This window comes from Gossypium hirsutum, chromosome A07 (genome assembly GCF_007990345.1).
Source record: "Gossypium hirsutum isolate 1008001.06 chromosome A07, Gossypium_hirsutum_v2.1, whole genome shotgun sequence".
Classification (NCBI taxonomy): domain Eukaryota; kingdom Viridiplantae; phylum Streptophyta; class Magnoliopsida; order Malvales; family Malvaceae; genus Gossypium; species Gossypium hirsutum.
The window spans coordinates 93908211-93929055 of NC_053430.1; the positions used below are offsets into that span (position 1 = coordinate 93908211).

The window sequence follows — 20845 nt, forward strand, 5'->3', positions numbered from 1 at the left end:
CGGAATAATCTTCCTTTTTTTAAAGAAGTTTCGAAACAATTTTTATTGGGTTGAATCTATTTAATATAGAAAATCTAATGCTATACTTTCATTTGATGGCAGACCATGCTTAAAACATAAGAAATATAAGTTGAATCTTCATATATATGCAGTTATATATATGTAAACATAAACATGGGTAAATGAATAGATATTTGGGGTAAAATAAAAGACTTAATACATGATGACAATCTTATTCATGGCATTACCCATTACCATTGGACTAGACCCAAAAAAACAAGCTATAGCCTACTAAAATACATTATTATTGTTCAAAGTTAATAACATGAAAAAAATCAACAAATAACTATCAAACTTGGTAGCCAACTACTATAACAATAGGAAAGTCCTTATTTTTGTGTTACAAAATGAATCTTCACTCAGTCCCCGTCAAGTTCCCTCAGATGGGAACCAAATGCTCAGGATCTAAAGGTTTCTCAATAAACACATCAACACCAATTGCCAGAAATGCCTACCTTTCACTTTCTCTCGAGCTATGACCCCCAGTATCTTACAACTACCACCATTTAATGAATCAGCCTTGTTACCTACCCATTAATAATAATAATAATAAATAGATGATCATACATGTTGGTTCTACACAAAACATTAAACACTTGTTTTTTATAAGGTTACCTCAAGGCCATTCATGATAGGAAGAATCTTTTCGATGATGATGAGATTGAATTTGGCACCAAAGGCAATGAGGGCGACTGCATCCCTACCGTTGTTGACACCTTGAGTTTGAACCCCATAAGAACGAAGAAGTATGTTGCGCGGAAGCGTGTGAAAGAGTAAAATTATTTACTGAAAAATCACACTAAGTTCAATTCCCAGGAAAGAGAGGTGGATCACGAGGATCACTTACATACCAGATCTTTCCTAGCCAGAATATCCCTCTATCGTAATTTAATAGCACAATAAATCACTACAATGACACTTGCAAAATATGCAGAACAAAAATAAAGAACACTAGAATTTTAACGAGGTTCAGCAAATTTTGCCTACGTCCTCGGGCACTACCAAATATATTTCACTCCAAAAATACAAGTGAAAGTTTACAAATAGGGAGAGAGAACAATTGCCTTAAGTAGAGAATGGCAAGTGTGGGATGAAGAAAGTAAGAAATGGTTAGGCCTATTTATAGTTGAGGTTCAAGGATCAACTTGCAATGTCCCTATACAATTAGGGACCAAAATTGCAATTATCCCATGCCAACTTTTAACCCAACTTGCCAACCAATTTTACTTTCTACTTTCGGTGCCCACCCTTTTTGACTTTTCAAACAATGGGTGGGTTCCAATAATCTCCACCTTGAAGATTTGATTAGGATAATCTTATCTTCACACAATTCTTTCTGCCTTTGACAACAATACTTGATAGTGCCTTCTTCAACTGTTAAACTTGCAGGATATTAATCAAGTTCAAACAATGTTCGAACTTGGTTGCTGTTACCACCTTGGTCATCATATCTGCGGGATTATTTGCAGTCTTGATCTTCTGAAGACAAATTTTCCCCTCTTCAATAATTTCCCGCACAAAATGGAATTGTACGTCGATATGTTTTGTACGTGCATGATAGACTTGATTCTTTGCTAAATGAATAGCACTTTGACTATCACAATACACGTTAATATGCTCCTGAACCAACCCCAAGGTTTTAGCCATACCTTGTAACCAAATAGCCTCCTTTACAGCCTCTGTTACAGCCATGTACTCGGCTTCTGTGGTTGACAATGCAACTGTAGACTGTAGTGTAGACTTCCAACTTATTGGTCCTCCAGCAAGTGTAAACACATAACCGGTGGTTGATCTTCGCTTGTCCAAATCACCGGCATAGTCAGAATCAACGTACCCAATAACACCTTTACCAAGTGTATTATCCTGCTTGAACAGTAATCCAACATCCACGGTCTTCTGAATATACCGTAGAATCCATTTCACAGCTTGCCAATGTCCTTTTCCAGGATTATGCATATACCTGCTCACTATACTAACTGCCTGTGAAATGTCGGGTCTTGTACACACCAGTGCATACATCAAGCTACCCACTGCATTAGAATACGGAACTTGCAACATGTATTCTCGTTCCGTATTCGTCGAAGGAGATAGTTGTGCAGAAAGCTTGAAATGAGAAGCCAACGGGGTACTTACAGGTTTGGTCTGCTCGTTCATGCCAAACTGCTGTAGTACTTTCTTCAAATACTGCTTCTGAGACAAGCTAACTCTGCCATGAGCTCTATCTCTACATATTTCCATGCCAAGAATCTTCTTAGCTTCACCTAGATCTTTCATCTCAAACTCGAGATTGAGTTGAGTCTTCAATCCCTCAATCTCAACTTTGCTCTTAGATGCTATCAGCATATCATCAACATATAAGAGCAAGTATATGAAAGTTCCTTCTTGTAGCTTCTGAAAATATACGCAATGATCAAATTTACTTCTTGTGTACCTTTGCCCTTTCATGAACTGATCAAATCGCTTGTACCACTGCCTCGGAGATTGTTTCAATCCATAAAGCGACTTTGTCAGTTTGCAAACCCAATTTTCTTTATCAGCAACATTGAATCCATCAGGCTGAGTCATATAGATTTCCTCTTCCAAATCACCGTGTAAAAATGCTGTCTTCACATCAAGCTGAACTAGTTCAAGATCGTATTGCGCAACCAAGGCTAGCAAAATTCGAATAGACGAATGCTTCACAACTGGAGAAAACACTTCATTGTAGTCTATTCCTTCTTTCTGAGCGTAACCCTTTGCTACCAATCTAGCCTTGTATCGAATTTCATTTTTACCAGGAAATCCTTCCTTCTTTGCATATACCCATTTGCATCCAATTGCCTTCTTTCCCTTGGGCAGTCTCACCAACTCCCAAGTCCTATTTTTATGAAGAGACTGCATTTCTTCATTCATAGCTTGCTTCCACTTTACACCATCAGAGTTACTTATTGCTTCTGTGTAAGTGGAAGGAACATCATCATCTGCAATTGGAAGTGCATAGGCCACCATATCGTCAAAGCGAGCAGGCTTACGAATCTCTCTTCTTGGCCTCCTATATGCAATTGAATCTTGTTGCTGTAGAAGTTCTTGGGTCGAAACTTCTTCATCATTTGTTCTTTCAATATTAGCTGGATCATCATTAACCTTTTCAAACTTCACCTGCTGCAAAGTACTACTGGTTTTGTCATCCTTTTGTGAATCCTCGTTCTTCATCATGGTTGATTCATCAAAAGTTACATCTCTACTGAAAACAATCTTCCTTGTATCAGGACACCAGAGACGGTATCCTTTTACACCACCAGTTATACCCATGAATAATGCTTTCTTTGCTCTTGGGTCTAACTTAGATTCTTTTACATGATAATATGCAGTGGAACCAAAAACATGTAAAGAATCATAATCAGCAGCAGGTTTACCAGTCCACATCTCCATAGGAGTTTTTCCATTTATTGCAGCTGATGGCAATCGGTTAATTAGATGGCACGCATATGTAACTGCCTCAGCCCAAAATTCCTTGCCCAATCCAGCATTGGACAACATACATCGAACTTTCTCCAGTATAGTCCGATTCATGCGTTCTGCCACCCCATTCTGCTGTGGTGTATCTCGAACAGTGAAGTGTCGCACAATACCCTCATCTTGACATACTTGTAGAAATGGATCATTTTTGTACTCAGTACCATTATCTGATCGAAGTCGTTTGACCTTTCGACCTGTCTGAGTCTCCACCATCTTCTTCCACTTCAGAAATGCATCCAAAACTTCATTTTTTCTTTTCATTAGATACACCCATACTTTTCTTGAATAATCATCAAGAAAAGTGACAAAATAGTGCATACCTCCCAAAGAAGCCACTTTGGTAGGTCCCCACACATCACTGTGAACATAGTCCAGAATTCCTTTCGTATTGTGAATTGCTGAACCAAATTTTACCCTCGTCTGCTTGCCCAGAACACAATGTTCACAGAATTCCAATTTGCAAGAATTTGCACCTTTCAACAAGCCTTGCTTCGCCAAAGTCTGCAAAGCTTTTTCACCAGCATGTCCCACTCGCCTATGCCATAACCTGGTAGCCTCTGAATCTGCATCTTTCGCAGAAGCTGTTGATGTTGATCCAATAACTGTACTTCCATTTAAATAGTACAAGTTATTTCTTCTAGTGCCTTTCATCACCGTCAATACCCCAGCTACTACCTTTAGTAATACATCTCTCAAAGTGATTGTGAGCCCTTTAGATTCTAGGGCCCCTAATGATATGAGATTTTTCTTCAAGCTGGGTACATAGCGAACATCTGTCAGAACTTGGATTGAGCCGTCATGGTTCTTCAATTTGATTGTACCTACACCCATTGTCTTACAGGCACTATCATTGCCCATAAAAACAACTCCACCTTCTAGTTCTTCAAGACTAGAAAACCAGTCCTTATTAGGACACATATGGTAAGTACATCCCGAATCCAATATCCACTCATCCGTTTGACATGCCATTGCCATGCCAACCAAGCTAAAGTCTGACTCCTCATCATGCTCCGCTACACATGCATTAGAAATAGACTTGCCCTTTTGTAACTTAGGACAATTCTTTTTCCAATGCCCTTTCTCACGACAAAAGGCACATTCATCTTTGGCGGGTCTCCCTTTGGACTTACCCCTTCTACCAGGTTTGCTGCTGTGTGAACGACCTCTTACTGTTAAGACTTCTGCAGTTGTATCTCTGTGATCTCTTTTATCTTTCTTTCGAGTCTCAGATCTATACAACGCACTACAGACTGCATCAAATGTGATTGAATCTTTCCCATGAAGCAATGTGGTGGTAAGATGATCATATTCATCAGGAAGGGAATTCAACAACAATAATGCCTTGTCTTCATCTTCAAATTTCTCATCCAAATTTAGCAAGTCTGCTAAAATTTTATTGAATGAGTTCACATGGTCATTCATCGACATACCGGGTGCATACGTGAACCGAAAAAGTTTCTTTTTCATATAAAGCCTATTTTCAAGACTTTTCATTGGAAACTTTTCTTCCAATGTATCCCACAGCTTCTTCGCTGATGTCTCCCTCATGACGGAGTACTTCTGCTCTTTGGCCAAACATAGGCGGATTGTACCACACGCCTGTCTATTGATCTTGGCCCACTCCTTGTCATCCATCTTGTCAGGTTTTTCTTCAAGGGCTATATCCAGCTCTTGCTGACATAAGACATCCAGGATCTCACACTGCCACATACCAAAATTATTGGTACCGTCAAATTTCTCTACTTCAAATTTTGCATTTGTCACAGTAGTCCTTGCTGATGACGATGCTGCTGCCATTTTTCTCCTCAATCCCAACTACTGTATACGTGAACAGTACCATATACGTGAATAGTGCCGTATACGTGAATAGTACTGTATACGTGAATAGTGCCGTATACGTGAATAGTACCGTAAACGGTCGTATTCCCCAAGTACGAACCTGGCTCTGGTACCAATTGTTGCGCGGAAGCGTGTGAAAGAGTAAAATTATTGTACTGAAAAATCACACTAAGTTCAATTCCCAGGAAAGAGAGGTAGATCACGAGGATCGCTTACATACCAGATCTTTCCTAGCCAGAATATCCCTCTATCGTAATTTAATAGCACAATAAATCAATACAATAACACTTGCAAAATATGCAGAACAAAAATAAAGAACACTAGAATTTTAACGAGGTTCAGCAAATTTTGCCTACGTCCTCGGGCACTACCAAATATATTTCACTCCAAAAATACAAGTGAAAGTTTACAAATAGGGAGAGAGAACAATTGCCTTAAGTAGAGAATGGCAAGTGTGGGATGAAGAAAGTAAGAAATGGTTAGGCCTATTTATAGTTGAGGTTCAAGGATCAACTTGCAATGTCCCTATACAATTAGGGACCAAAATTGCAATTATCCCATGCCAACTTTTAACCCAACTTGCCAACCAATTTTACTTTCTACTTTCGGTGCCCACCCTTTTTGACTTTTCAAACAATGGGTGGGTTCCAATAAAGTACTTGCTCCAAAACCCGACACATTGTGTCACCATCAAACACAAGAGTTGTCAATTTGTTCCTCGGAACAATTTCAGTAAGTAGTTGTTGCTTGTGTGCTAGCCTTCCATTGTCCCAATTATCCTTGTCTGATGGTTGACCGCTTGAAGCTGAAGTTGGTGCCATCGATTTCCTGAGATTAAAACATGTTATTGAATAACAAAAGAAAAAACCCAATGTAAAACAAGACCATATTTAATTACTTAAACAACAAGAAACTAAAAATTGCTTTGCTCAAATTATTCACTAATGGAGAGAAAAAAAATAAGTGAATATTTATGCCTATGCCTTGAAGAGGCAATGTTGTTGCTCACTTACAGTTAATAAACAACTTGAAAACTGAATTGATGTGAAAATAAGAGCATACATGTTCAAGTTTATATAGTGAGTGATGGGTTGAAAATTTTGAATTTACCTTATGTATTCAGTGAACTAATTTGCAGATTGAGATAAAAAAAAATTAGATGTAAAGGGATCGAATTCTTAGGAAAATATTTATTGTTGAGATATGTTGAAGCACTGTGTAATCTAGAAACTAGATTTTCTCTTCTTTCTGTCATTGATTGGATTTAGTTATCAATACTTATATATATATATATATATTATAAGTAACGAGTTCAGATTATTATTTGTTATGTTTCTTGCAATTGTTCGAGTGCAATAATAACTTTTGATATTTACAATATATATATATTGTTTCTATAATTCATTGTCAATTTCATAATTCTTTTAAATTCAACAATCAACCTATATATTTATACATTCATCAACGTTATGAATTTCATATGGCAAAGTTAATAATAGTATGATAAAAGAAGCTAGAGTGCTATATGAAGTAATGGTTTGAGATTCTCACGAAAGTGTTTATGGTTGAAATATGTTGAAGTGATGTATAATCTGAAAATTAGATTTTTTTTCTCTGTGCAGTTAATTGGATTTATTCTTTAGTATATGTATATATTTATTATATCTAAGATATTTTGACAATTGCCATGTTATGTTTCTTACAAATTGTTCAAATACGATAATAACTTTTGATATTTACAATAATTTTTTTGTTTCCATAAATCTTTTAAATTCAGCAATTAACCTCTATATTTATACACTCATCAACCTTATGAATATCACATTGCATAGATAATATTTGTTACACTAAAAGAATGTTATGGTAAAAGAAACTAAAATGCTTTATGAAGCCTTTACAATGATTATGGCCTATGTCCTCAAATTTTGTTTATTATTACTCACTCATCGAATTTAATTGAGGGATTATAATTTCTAAGGATATTTGCTCAAAATAAGTCTTACCTTTCGATTTGTTCATAGTGTCCGTCCATTAATTTTGTCCGTTAACTCTATATTGGAAAATTAAGTATAATCACAACCTTCAAAACTTTTGATTTTATCAATTTAACCCTATTTGATTACAACAAGAGCATAATATAGTAATACAATTCCCTATTTGAATTCAATAAAGAAAAACACACATTCTCCAAAAATCCAGCAAAAGAACAGAATGATAACAAAGATGAATTAGAAAAAACAAATCACTCCTCAAATGCTTTCACACTATACAAAAATAATAATAATAATTAGGAAAGCCTGATTCATCTACTTCGTGACTGCCCAAGCGTAGCTTGGTTTAGGTTATATGGGATTGATTGTCATAAGGGTTAGTCAGCTTCGGGAGTCGAGACAATTAAATGAGATTATATTTGATGGGATAGTATTTTTAGTGAGGTTGCAGCATTGTCTACCAAACCTCAAGTTTCAAAATAAAATTTGCTAAAATTGAACACTTAAGTATTGTATTTTGGTGTGTATATTGATTTGAGTCTATGAACAAAATAGTTTTGACAGAAGCCACTGCACTGACATCTTAAAATGGATTTTGGAGGTAAAATAAATAAATAATGATGGAATGCAAGAAAATAAAAATTCTCCAAAACCATATTTCTTTAGCAATAAGACAACAATGTTAAGAAAAATGGTGATTACAACATGGGTATGACAGTAGTACAATTCCCTATTTGATTCACTAAACAAAAAAACACTCAATTCTCCAAAAACCCAGCAAAAAAGAACAAAGAAAAAAGAAAAAAAAACCACCCCCTTAAAATGCATTCACACAATATACAAAAAAGAAAAAAAAAACAATAAGTAAACATTTCCCGAATCTGACCTTGCTATCCAAATGAACCGACTATTCATGACCAGCATCTATAGGTGTGCCGGTCCTGGCCTGTGATATCCGATTGGCATAAATTGTAACCAGCCGCAATTGTGTGCTGTTAAGCCCCTCCAAGTGAGGCAAAAATGATTTCCCAAGCATGATGTAAATATCCACCAAACAAAAAACGACAGTCTGCACCATCGAAACATTGATATGAGACATCAGAACCCAACAACAATTGAGAAAATTTTAGAACATGCAAAATTACAAAGTTCATTTGCTTAACTTGACTCTGCTCATAAAACCAAACCATACTGCAACTCAAATTACAAAAATTTGAGGGGTGTGATAAACTTACAATTTTCAAAATTAAGAATCGAGAAAAAAAAAGTAATATTTATAAATTAAATGATAATAACTTATTGAACTAATAGTTCAATGTAGAACAAGACTGGACAAGTCAACCCAACCGTTAACGAATTGCTTGACTTGTTTTCGTTATCCCTACTGTGTCTCCGAAGAGACACCCCAACTGTTAAAACACAAACTTCAAACTGGAAGCCTAAGGTTCTAATCTTGGAAAGGGAAGGTATTTACAGGATAGGAGAGAGCTACCTGTTTTTTATAGCTCAAGTCACATATAAGAGAAAAGGAATAAAATAAAAGCATCCATACACCATCAATCGAACCTAAAAGTGCTCTATGAATTCCCAAATATCAACAAATAAATCATCCTACACTTTAATGGTAAAAAATTGTGTCTTCTATAAGATAATTCTATCTTTGTTACAGATTTCTGGAGGTAATATCTCAGACAGCAACCATATCACTTATAAAGGATCAAGCAGCTAGTTGCATAAATGGTCATGCATAATTTCTTCCACCAGATGATAAAAGTATAATGAAAATTTTAAAAGGGCACATAAGTATTACCTTACGGACATCAGCACTCTGGTTTCCGAAAGCTTCAAAAAGAGCAGGCAAAAATGAGGGCAACTGAGCCGTTAGTTCCTCCTGTGATAGCCGTCCCACAAGCTGAACAAAAAGGTATAAAGGTTAGAACGCCTAAGACCAGGAGGAACAATAGAGCAATCAAAGGAAAGCAGCAAATAAGCGTCTAACCCAAATAGAAAGGAAAGAAATGACGATTCCCTAGAATAAAATTAACTTTATACAAGCATTCTGAACAGCCCTGGATATTTATCCAGATGAAGGTTCAAAATGGATTAAATCTAACAATTTTAGTTCCGATTAAGATTCAGAATAAATACCTTTGTTAAACAGTTGATGCAAATAACTGAAGTCTTCTCATCTTCAGTAACTAATAAAGGTACAATAACCTGCAACCCCCATCATTTGACAACATCAGTACTTGTAATAGCCTAAACCAAGAAGAAAAAGTGCCAAAACACTCTTTTCTCTTCATTTGCTGTACGCAAAACAAGTCAGACATTCGAGAGAGAACCACATACACTTAAACATCTGAATGGATCATACTCGGACAACACAGTGTTCAAGCAGTGCTCAGCTTCATTTGAAACCTAAGCATGGAGCAGACAAATTAGATGTGGAGGAGAAAGAATATTCTCAAAGGACAAGTTTATGGAAAGTAAATCATAAATTACTTTTGGAACATTATCCTTCATTACATGAAGCAGCTTCTCGATCACTATTTCAACAGAATCTCCCATAACACCTTTCTGAAAGTATGACAAGCCAAAAAAGGGAGGAAACAAGCACACTCATATATTAGGGGGAAAAAGAGAAGGAAAATCTAAACAATGTCTCGAAATAATTGTATACCAAAAAATATAAGCAAACCTGGTTTTTAAGCATTTCAATTATCAATGACAGGGCAAGCTCTCTGATTGAGGAATCAGAATCATCTAAAACCTCAAGTACAGCTGTCAAAATCTGATTGGCATACTGCATAAAACTAAATGTTACAAGTTGATGTGCAAGATATATAGCAGAGCATATTTGACATAGAGTGCAGAGGCCAATACTCTTTTTTAAAAGTGTGGCAGGGTTAGGAAACTTCAAACAGAAGGAAATCAAAATAAAATCAAATTTGTACAAGAATTATAAGGAAAGATATATACCTTGGTCCAAACAGAGAGATCATTAGCCACAGAAATTTCATATAATTGCAGAAGTGCATTGTGCTTACTGGCAGTAGGGCTCTCATCGTTCCCATTGCAGATCTAAAATACAAAAGAAAGCATTTATGAAGTGTGAAGTTCTTGTAACACAATAAGCACTATGAGAAGCCAAAATCCATTTTCTCCAGGCAAACTCAGTTGATTAAACAATTATCATCTCCATATAAAACCAGGACAAATCAAACTCACCACATGAAGAATTTGAGGAATGCTGGGCCCCGTGTCTGGCATAGACCTAACCTTTATAGCTGCAGGTTTAAGATGATTAAGATCCAACTCTGATGATGTTCCATTATGTGTAGCTCCTTCAGTGGTCTCCAAAGTGTCAAATCTACTCGGGCCATTAATTTCCAGATGTGGAGTAGATAGACCTTCCAAGTTGACACTACTTTCTAAGTTCTCTATCTGGCCAGTTTGAGACCCCAAAGTCTGACAAATAGAATTAACCATATAAGACGACTCTTTGGTTTTGGAAGGAAAAACATTTGTGTTTGAACTAGTTTCCAAGTTCTGAAATAAGTTGTCCTGTGTTTCATCAGATGTTGCCAGGCCAATATTTCCAGTGATCAGGGTTGATTCCTGGGTGGAACCCCACTTCCTACCACCATCACCATCAGTGGAACCAGCAGAATATCTTCCAAGTAAAAGACTCTTCTTGGACACACCAATATATCCTTCTTCAGATGAAGTTCCAACAACATCAGATGGATCATAGGATGATTTACGCTGTCTCTCTTTCTTGTTCTGCAAATAGTTAATCAGATCCACCTCAATACGAGGAGTGTACCGTTTGAGTGCCCGTCTAAGGAAATTTTGCTTTTCAACTGATAAACTGAGAATAAAATTCAGAACAGCAGTTGGATCAAAATTCGAGTATACAGATATAATGCAAGTGATAGCTACATCCTTAAGCTTAGTATTTTTATCATGGACCAATGGTGTCAGTTTAGCAAGCCATAACTTCAAGATGCCAATATTACTAGAACCTTCAGAATTCATAGCATGCTTGTTGAAGGAAGTAATAGCAAACTCGATAACAGCCAATTTTGCCTTTGGTGATCGCTGTTCATCAAGTGAACGAAGCAAAGCAGGTAACAGGGAATCTATGCTATAGGTTTTGCTGACAATTTCCAACGTCATTGAGCAAGGCTGCCTAACCAACTCCTTTGGATCAATTAACCGTGAGAAAACATGGGGTAGGATCCTTTCCATGTAACTCTCAAAGGGCTTTCGGCACGATGGAATAATATCAGCAAGGGTTGAAAGGGCAGCCTGTGCAACTTTATGGTGGGGATCATCCAAGTGCTGGAAAAACAGTTTCATTACCTTCTCGAAGTTTTGAACCACTTCCTGAATACCTTTTGGGCCTTGCTGCAACAATGACCGGAGATAAGTAAAAGCAGCAACCCTGGCAGACCAATCAGAACTAGGACTGAGCCCCTCGCTTAGGGCATCACTAAGAGAAGCTGGACCTTCAACATAACTTGACATCTCTCCAAGTGACAACTGGCTATCATCAAAACTCTTTCTCCTTCCAGCAGACATCCGCCCAGCTACATGCTTTCTCAATAGTGGCCTCTGGAAGTTTGGAACATGATTGTTCTGTAAATCCCGAGAGTTTACATCTCTATAAGGTGTGTCCAAATATTGCCTGTCAACATGTGGATTTACAGACCGCCTGGCCTCCCTAATGTCAATGTTCTCTTCAAGGGAACCTCGTTGTTGTCTTTCAGATGCCCTCTTGGCAGAGTATGATATGAAAGCTGGCAAAGACTCGGTTGTCGCACTAGTCCTATATGATAACTTGCCTGAATCTTTGGAAGCTTGAATTTGAGAAATTATGTCAGACATTATCAGACCACCATTGTGGTTGCTACCCTTACCAACAGTAGAGGTAGTCGATTCTAGTCCTAAAGAGCTTGTGAGGCTATTAGAAGCTGGAACAACGGCAGGGAATGGTGGATCACGAGATGATGGAGGGTCAACTCCTGCACTAGTGGGCAATAAAAGAGAAATTTAGCTGCTCACAATTGAACCAATTTTTCTAATCATTTCAGGCAATTATCACAGCATTATTTAATGACCTCATACAAAAACTTTCAGGTTTAAATTAAGTGAAACGTAGAAAATTCATTCAATACCTAGATCCAAACTTGTTGACCTCTGTTTTTGGGATATGTCCAGACCTCTAAGCATACTTTCAATGGCACTGACTTTCTGTTTGCTTGCATGCAACACACTCTCCAAAGTCCGGTCAGCACCTTTACCAAGGGACTTCGATTGGGATAGATTCAACCCAGATGTGAGAGGTGTGCCCGAGGATAAAGTTGAAGTTCTATCCATGGCAACTATAGCAGATGTTTGATATCCAGGTAGATGTGCACTGGCAGAAGATTGAGAGCTAATTGGCATTTTAACATTTCTGTCACGGACAGAAGGAGAAGCATGCCGCCTATGCATCCCTCCATCTTCTTCGTTAATTATCTGAGTAAAAAGAAAGAAATGAAACCACAATCTAGAAAACAGAATTATTCCAAAAAATATCCATCAAATATAGAAGCTGTATTTACCCTTTGAATAGCAGGATCAAAGGAGGTGAACAAGCGACGAGAACGAACTGGCCAAGTTTTGGAGAACATTCTGTAGCACATTCTAGCAGTTGATCGTACCTGTAAAGTTCACAATTAACTAGTCATCTATCATCAAACTTTAGAAGGACTCAAAGAGGTATAAGAAAAAAGTATATAACATCGAGGTTTAAGAATTAGCTTTCCCACATAAGGTCATCTTTCCAGATCATCCTATTATGCAAAAACATGAGTCCATTAAAAGATACCAAGTGAAGACTGAAGAATCAGCCATGAAGCAGTCATGTTTCCAAGAAAGAAGCCAATCATCATGATCAACTTACACCTTTGAACAAAGGGCTGACTGAATAACCATTTACAACAACCATCTATAGCTATCAAACAATAGAAGCAAGTCCAAATATAGATACCTCACTCATTGCATCAGCAACACAGCACCTAATCAGATCCTCGTATAAATCAGCCGATCTCTGTATTTCTGGTGCATCAGGCCAATGTTCAAGTATCAATAATGCATATTCACAACACCTGCAATAAGAATATAAAAGTTGAATATAGGAATAACGAATAAAAGACTTCATAAAATAGTAAAACCAGGAAAGACCTGGCACGGAGTACAGCACTACGGTCATTCTTTGCACAATCAGCTATGCGGGGAAGCACACGGGCAACTTTGCAGTTACGCAACATCTGCAACATAGGAAAAGATATCATAAGAAAAGGAAAAAAAAAAGAATCAAAGCTAAACGGGAAAATGGAAGGGGTGATATAGGAAAAAAATTACCGTTTTGATGCAGTTATCTGCGGACTCTGCAATTACAAGCACAGTAATCACAACCAACTTGAAAAGTACCTGATTATCATAATATGAAATTAACAAGTGCATATGAGAATATAAATGTTGCTATGCCACAAATGAAAGCTGAACTTACTGGGATGAACATCTCAGCACATGCCTCAAAATCTCCCAAGAGCTCCTTTGATAAGAAGGATAACAAATGGCAAGCCTGAAAAGAAGGAAACAAACTCAAAAACAACTAAAGTACAAAGAAAAGCACTTATGGGAGACGAAAGTAAACAATTGTCTTGAACTCAACCACCATTATTATATAGACTGTCTCAAGATTCCTAGTGATCATTGTATAAAAAATTCATCCACTGTGTTAAGAATCAAGAAGCTAAAGCACTATGCACAAACTTAGAATCTCACCAGCTTAGCTATGTCTAGTAAGAGAATATGAAAACTGCCATATAGGAAGAAGAAAAACACAGGCTTCATAGTCGAAGTTCCAGACATGTAACTATGAAGCTGGATGCATATAAGAATTCTATCAACAAAATGCAATATTATAGTCTTCTCAACAGCAAACCATAATTGTGATCTGTACTCAAGTTGAAGTTTTCAGCTTAAACTATCCTCTCCTACTAGACTTGCTGGAAACACCCCTCTTGGAGATTTCAATAGAGTCAATAGGGACAAGCAGGTATGATGATGGATCCATGACATGTCCCCTATCATTTGATCATTTTCTATACATGGATATGTTTTAAACAAATAGTAATACCGGCAAACTCAAGAAAAAAAAAATGAGAAAACTCCTTGATTGAATAACTCTGAAATTCATTAAACCATTCTAAAAGGTTCCAGTGTTAATTAAAAAAGGAAGTATTTAGAAAAGGAACTTCAAGAAAATATATTTGACTAAAAAATTATAAAAAAAAAGAAGAAAAAAATCTCTCGGTGCTAGAATAAGCACTATTGGTTCAGAGCCATAAAACAAACTATAAACACAAAGAATAAATCTCCTAAAGTATCTAAAACAAAGTGCAAAAAGAAAAAAGTCAGCACCAGGAAACACAAGAAAAATGTTACAGACCTGCTTCACAATGCTTGACCTCCTATCTGATAACTGTGTACTTAGTGGGCCAACAAGCTGCTTCAAGAGTCCCCGAAAAGACGGATAATCAGCAGCACCTGTTTATTCACAGTAGTCATAAACTATAGAGGAAGAATAAGCCATATAAATATGGAATGTTGATAGCAAATAGGGCAAATAACATGACAACCTTACAGAAGTCAAAACTAAGGGAATAGGTAAAACAAATAGGATAACCCAGGAATTCATATATCTGAATTTTAGCATCCCCTTGTATACCTAAAAAATTATATCTAACTCAGTCTACATGGGCCAGTTCTTTAAGATTTAAGAATTTTCAGGCAGAATCATTTCATAACTGTTTGGCTAACAATAGCAACTTTCTAATTCTTTAACAGTAGTCACATGCTGGATAAAGATTGGTGGGAGGTTTGACGAGAGAGAGGATAAAAACCTCCAGAAACAAGCCCTTCAAGTCTCTGCATGGCAGCAATGCGTATGGACCAATCTTTTTCTGGAACAAGAGTAGAGGCAATTTTCTCAAATTCCCTTACCAGCTCCTTATCTGAATAAACTTGAATTGGATCTATTGGCTTTTCAGTGATATCACTTTCACCTATAAAAAACAAAAGAAATCACTTCAGTAACATTTAACTTGTTGAAACATGATCTAAGAGCAAGCACCATAAATATGAGAAACATGAAAATCACTTCAGTAACATTTAACTTGTTGAAACATGATCTAAGAGCAAGCACCATATATATGAGAAATATGAAAATATATAGCCTATATTGGAAGTAGGTTAGCTTATGCAAAGGTCAGCATTTCATGAAAACCATTTGAAACTCCTAGTTAATAATAATGATAATAATAGTTAGATACAGAGCCAAACCTCCAAAAAGTGATGTCTCCCTCGAAGAACTCTTGGCTCTTGGACTGCTTTTCTTGGAATTACGTACCGCAGGCTTTATCTCTCCAGTAGCAAAACCACCCAAAGTTCCATCTGAATGTCGACCTTGTGGCTCAATTTTCTCTAGTCTGGCATTAATATCTCTCATCTGCAAATTGTATCCTATATCGTAAAAATTACAAATACAAATAGCACCAATACCTTTCTTATAGAGGAAATGTCATCAAAATCAAAAGGGATGGGTGGGGTGGGGAGGAATTGAACTATCAATACGAAGTCAGAAAAAACAAATAAGAAGCTAGAGGATGGTTTGTTATTCTAAAATTAAATACTGACCATAGATCCGGGAAGCTGATGACGATGAAGTTCATCTCGAAATTGAGTTCCGGCTTGCGTATACATTTCCTGAAAAAGGAAACATTTGATCAGATTTTTCCACTAGATATAAGAATCTTTGATGTAAAACCATCTCTGAGAACATTTCGCAAGCATGATGGCAGAAGTGGACCTACTGCTCTCAGTTACTGTAATACTCATTACCATCCAAAGAAGAAATACTAAAGAGGATAAAAAATTTAACCCAATGAACAATTACTGAATAGCTCAAAACTATTAAGACCTACATTCATCAAGAAGAAGCGTAATAAGTCACATTAATATTAATCCAAGGAGCCAGCAACACATGTCCAAACACCCTATATGGAGAATTTTAAATATTAAGGAGTAGGAAATTGGAAAATAGTTCCAAAAAAGATCTAAAACTTGAGTTATAATCAATCTAATTAAGATGGTTTCTCTTTGTTTAATTGCTAAATACAACTACCATGGGCAATCAAAGTTTTCGTGCCTACTGATTTTCTACATGAATTCTCTGTCCTCTAAAGGCATTAAAAAGCTTATTATGAGGAGCCGAGCATGTTTTTCTATAACTGAGCAGCAGAAAAGCTGCCTTGGATGTAAACCCATGTAACAAGCTATCGGCTGCACGTTCAAGCATAGTGAAAGTTCTTAGAAACCACGGGTAACACCACAACAAGAAAAGAAGAAAACATATCAGAGACATGAAAAGACTATCAAATTCTTCCTACATATAAGGTCAACAAGTTGCTAAGCTCTTCCAACTTCTAAGATAACACTAGAAAGAAACGTTAGACAGACCTCGATGCATAATATAGCAGCTTCACGAACACCAGGATTTGTGTCATTCAACATCTGCAAAATCTGATAAAGAAATTTATATGTCAGCTAATCTCTGTCACATTGACGAGACATAAAAGTTCACTTCGAAAATGTTCATAAGCATACAGGAGGAAGAATCGCCCGTTGAAGTGGAAGTTCAGTAGATGCAAAAAGACTGATTGATGATGTGACTGTCCGGGCAAATTCCTCCCGAACTCTCCAACTTCTATGCGTCCAGGCATAAGAGCCAGCTCTTTCAACAATAATCGTTGGGGAAGAAACCTGAAACAAATATGTTATTAAAAATCACACCATTTCTTCACCACTTAACCTAAAACATTAAAGCGTCCCAAACTCAGCAAGACACCCATACTAATATTTACTCCAAGTTTTAAAAAGATTACCTCCATGAGAGTGAGCAGTAGGCGCCTGGCAGCGTCTCTAACAGGTTGTTTGGCGTCACCTAACCGTTCAACAACCGCAGGAACGAGAGCGTTGAAGTGCAACTTCAAGTGATCACCGGAAAGAACGGCGGCGGAAGCAAGAGCCTGGAGAGCTCCCTGAGAGACTCTAAAATTGTTGTCCTTCAGGAGATCCAAGCAGCAGTCAACAAGCGAAGTGACTTCCGAAGAAGTGAGACTCTTTCTAGAGCCTTCAAGGAGTTGGTAGAGCCGCTCCACCGCCGCCATCCGCTCCTTGGTGTCTTTGGCACGTGCTAACTCCAGTGCCTCCTCCATCGGGATACCGATCCAACGGGACAGTACTCAGATCTGAACAATTGCTTAACCAATTCCAAAAATTCGAAATTCAAAAGGAAAAAAAGAAAAAAAAATAAAATGTGAAATGTGTTTAGTTTAATTCGAAAGAAACGATAATTGGGTTTTATAGCAAATTTAGATTTAGCGGAGAAGTGTCGCTTTTTCCCTTTTTTCGGAGGAAAAGGAATAGAGGGAGAAAAATGGCAGAAAAAAGGAAATTAGTGAAGTGGGCTGAGATCTACTGAGAAGATGATGAAGCTTTCTGGTTAAACTTGTTGAGGATATTACCATCCATTTTTAGTTTATTTACGAGTATTACCACTGTTTTATTTTTATTTTGTCTGTGACTGCGCTGGCCGCCGTATGATTGTTTATATTGATTTTATTTATATATTTTTTTGGCTTAAAAAGTAATCAATTTTTTTTCAATAAAAGTAATTAAACTTTTTTTTACTTAATTAGAAATTTTTAAAATGCATGGTCTAAAACTTTTTCAAAAAAATAATTAAGTCTCTATTTTTTTACACTTAATTAAATAATTAAACTGTCAAAATACATCAAAAAAATTTTTAATTGTTAACTTTAATTGTTGACCGTTAAAACTAACCGTTCTTAATTCTTCAATTAAAATCAATAAAATTTATTACATTTTTAATAAAAATATAAGAAATGTTTAATTTTTATTAAAAATTAGAAAAATTTGTAAAATTTTATAAAAATCATAAAAAAATTATAAATTATATTGAAATATTGAAAATATATATTTTTATAAAGTTGTAAAAAATATAAAAAAATTGCAAAGAAATATAAAATTTGTAAAAGAATTATAAAAATTATCATATCAAAAGAAGTCTTTTATAATTTTTCTATAATTTTTATTTATTTTTATTTTTTATTATTTTTGCCACATGTCACGTTGTCTTACAATACGTGATAGGTTTAACTAGAAAAAAAAAAACTAAGAATCGTTAACTTTAACGATCAACGGTTAAAATTAATGGTTAAAGAGTCTTTTTGATGCATTTTATAATATTTATAATTTTTTTACATTTTTTTTATATTTTTGTATGATTTTTATATTTTTCTAATTTTTAGTAAATTTTAAATATTTTTTATATTTTTATTGAAGTTTAATATTTTATAAATTTTATTTTTTTATTTTTTATAATTTTTTGTCACAAGTGATGTAGTTGTTGTGACATGGGATGATTTTAACTGAAAAAATTAGAAGTAGTTAACTTTAACGGTCAACTGTTAAAGTTTACGATCAAATAGTCTTTTTTAATGCAGGTTGGCAATTGAATGCAAAAAAAAATAGGGGCTTAATTGTTTTTTTTTAAATTTGAGGGTCTTTTTTATACATTTTGATAATTTAAATACTCAATTGAGTGTAAAAAAAAAGTAATGGCTTAATTGCTTTTTTTTTACCTTTTTAATGTATTTTAAAGTTTAAATATCAAATTGAGTGAAAAATAAGAGTTTAATTGCTTCTTCTTCTTTTTTAATTTGAAGGTTTTTTACATTAAATTTTTTCATAAATTTCATAGATAGTGACTCAACTATCAAAAATTTTCAATTTAATCACTCAATTAGAAATTTCCATTCATGATTTTAGCCTCTTCCATCAAAATCTCACATGGAATATTTTCTTAATAAAATAAAATTATTTTAAAAATTCGTTTCCGCTACCCTAAACCAGAGGTGTTTTAACTTTTGTTGGCTCAAAAAACTTATTCAATTCACAGAGGGAAACTACTGGCGTAGTAGTTTAACCAAACCAATCTGAAAAACAGCAAGAAGAAGAAGAAGAAGATCGAAGGAAGAGAGCAAATCATTTAGCCATTGATTTCGTTGACTCTTCCGTTGAGTTGCAATGGATGTTGATGACAGACTCGGACATGGCTGCAACCGCTCAACAGGTGATGAAGATAACAATAGTATCAGCAGCAGCAAAGGCAATAAGAAGGACAAGAAAATCAAAGCGAAGATGATGAAAGACGGGCCATTCTTCAAACAAAATCAATATGAGATAACTTGAGCAAAGATTGAAGAACGGATCCATCTTCATTAGTTCAACAAAATCAATATGGTTAAATTATTTTTCTAAAACATCAAACTAAATAAAAAAAAAGTATTTGTGAGTTTTGAACTAGTATTAATTACTTGTAAAAAATAATAAAAAATAATTATATTTAACTATATTAAATAATTTGGTTTTACTCTTATGGTTTTACCCTAAAAGTTCATGCATGATTCTGGTTTAGATTAGGTATTATCCATTGATATATTAATTATTAATAAAACAAATCTTTATCTAAGTTTCATTGTTGTGAAGACTAAGTAATGTTGCATGAAACTTAAATTGCATTTCCTTAATGTTCAATGCAAAGCCACTAGATTAGAGATTTAAGTATTATTCAACAACTATTTTCTGTCACTGCAATAACATATGCCACTTCATATACTTCAAATTGGCATATTTTGGAAAGGGATTATTTCATAAATGATGGATGTAGTTTAACCAAATATTGAATTGTGTATTTCTATTTTTAAAATGTTTATTTTAATATTTAAAAATATATGTTTATGTATTATTATAATACTTGGATTTAATATTATTAATACATGGCAAGATAATTAAATCTTGACACGTAAAATTTGAATCCATATAAATAATCCAATATGTCAATAATAATTTGTGGCATTTAAGATATTAAAAAATAGGGGTTTGTTATGAAAAATTTGTAACACCCCCTACCCGTACCCGAGGCCTGGAATTAAAATACGGGCCATAAAATTTCATTCATACTTCAAAACGTTCATTCACTTACACATAGTCCCTTATTTGAGTCTACGAAGCCCAAAACTTACTTTAGAAAGGGTTCGGGACTAAACCGATCTCTTATAAATATTTCTAAAACTTTAAATTTTTTCTATGTTACATTTAGTACACGGCCTTGTGTTTCCTGAAGTATATTTCGAATTAAGTCAAGTTGTTACACGGGCTAGGCACACAGGCGTGTGGTAGGCCGTGTGACTCAAGTCAGTATGTCATCAGTTTTGCACACGACTAGCACAAGGGCGTGTGGTCAACCGTGTGGTGCA

General features: G+C 35.4%; 1 protein-coding gene across 1 annotated transcript; it reads right to left on the reverse strand.

The window, feature by feature from the left end:
- Positions 1 to 8030: 8030 nt before the first annotated feature.
- On the reverse strand, positions 8031 to 18080 carry LOC121231849 (CLIP-associated protein). The gene is made up of 21 exons (XM_041116726.1): positions 17387 to 18080; positions 17109 to 17264; positions 16962 to 17024; positions 16140 to 16208; positions 15786 to 15951; positions 15347 to 15508; positions 14893 to 14990; positions 13948 to 14022; positions 13800 to 13868; positions 13620 to 13705; positions 13426 to 13543; positions 12998 to 13096; positions 12569 to 12911; positions 10617 to 12415; positions 10368 to 10469; positions 10087 to 10191; positions 9891 to 9965; positions 9738 to 9806; positions 9537 to 9605; positions 9199 to 9300; positions 8031 to 8457 (listed from the first exon to the last, which is right to left on the reverse strand). The coding sequence occupies exons 1-21, from the start codon at positions 17717 to 17719 to the stop codon at positions 8296 to 8298; spliced, it is 4320 nt and encodes a 1439-aa protein (XP_040972660.1). The 5' UTR covers positions 17720 to 18080; the 3' UTR covers positions 8031 to 8295.
- Positions 18081 to 20845: the final 2765 nt, after the last annotated feature.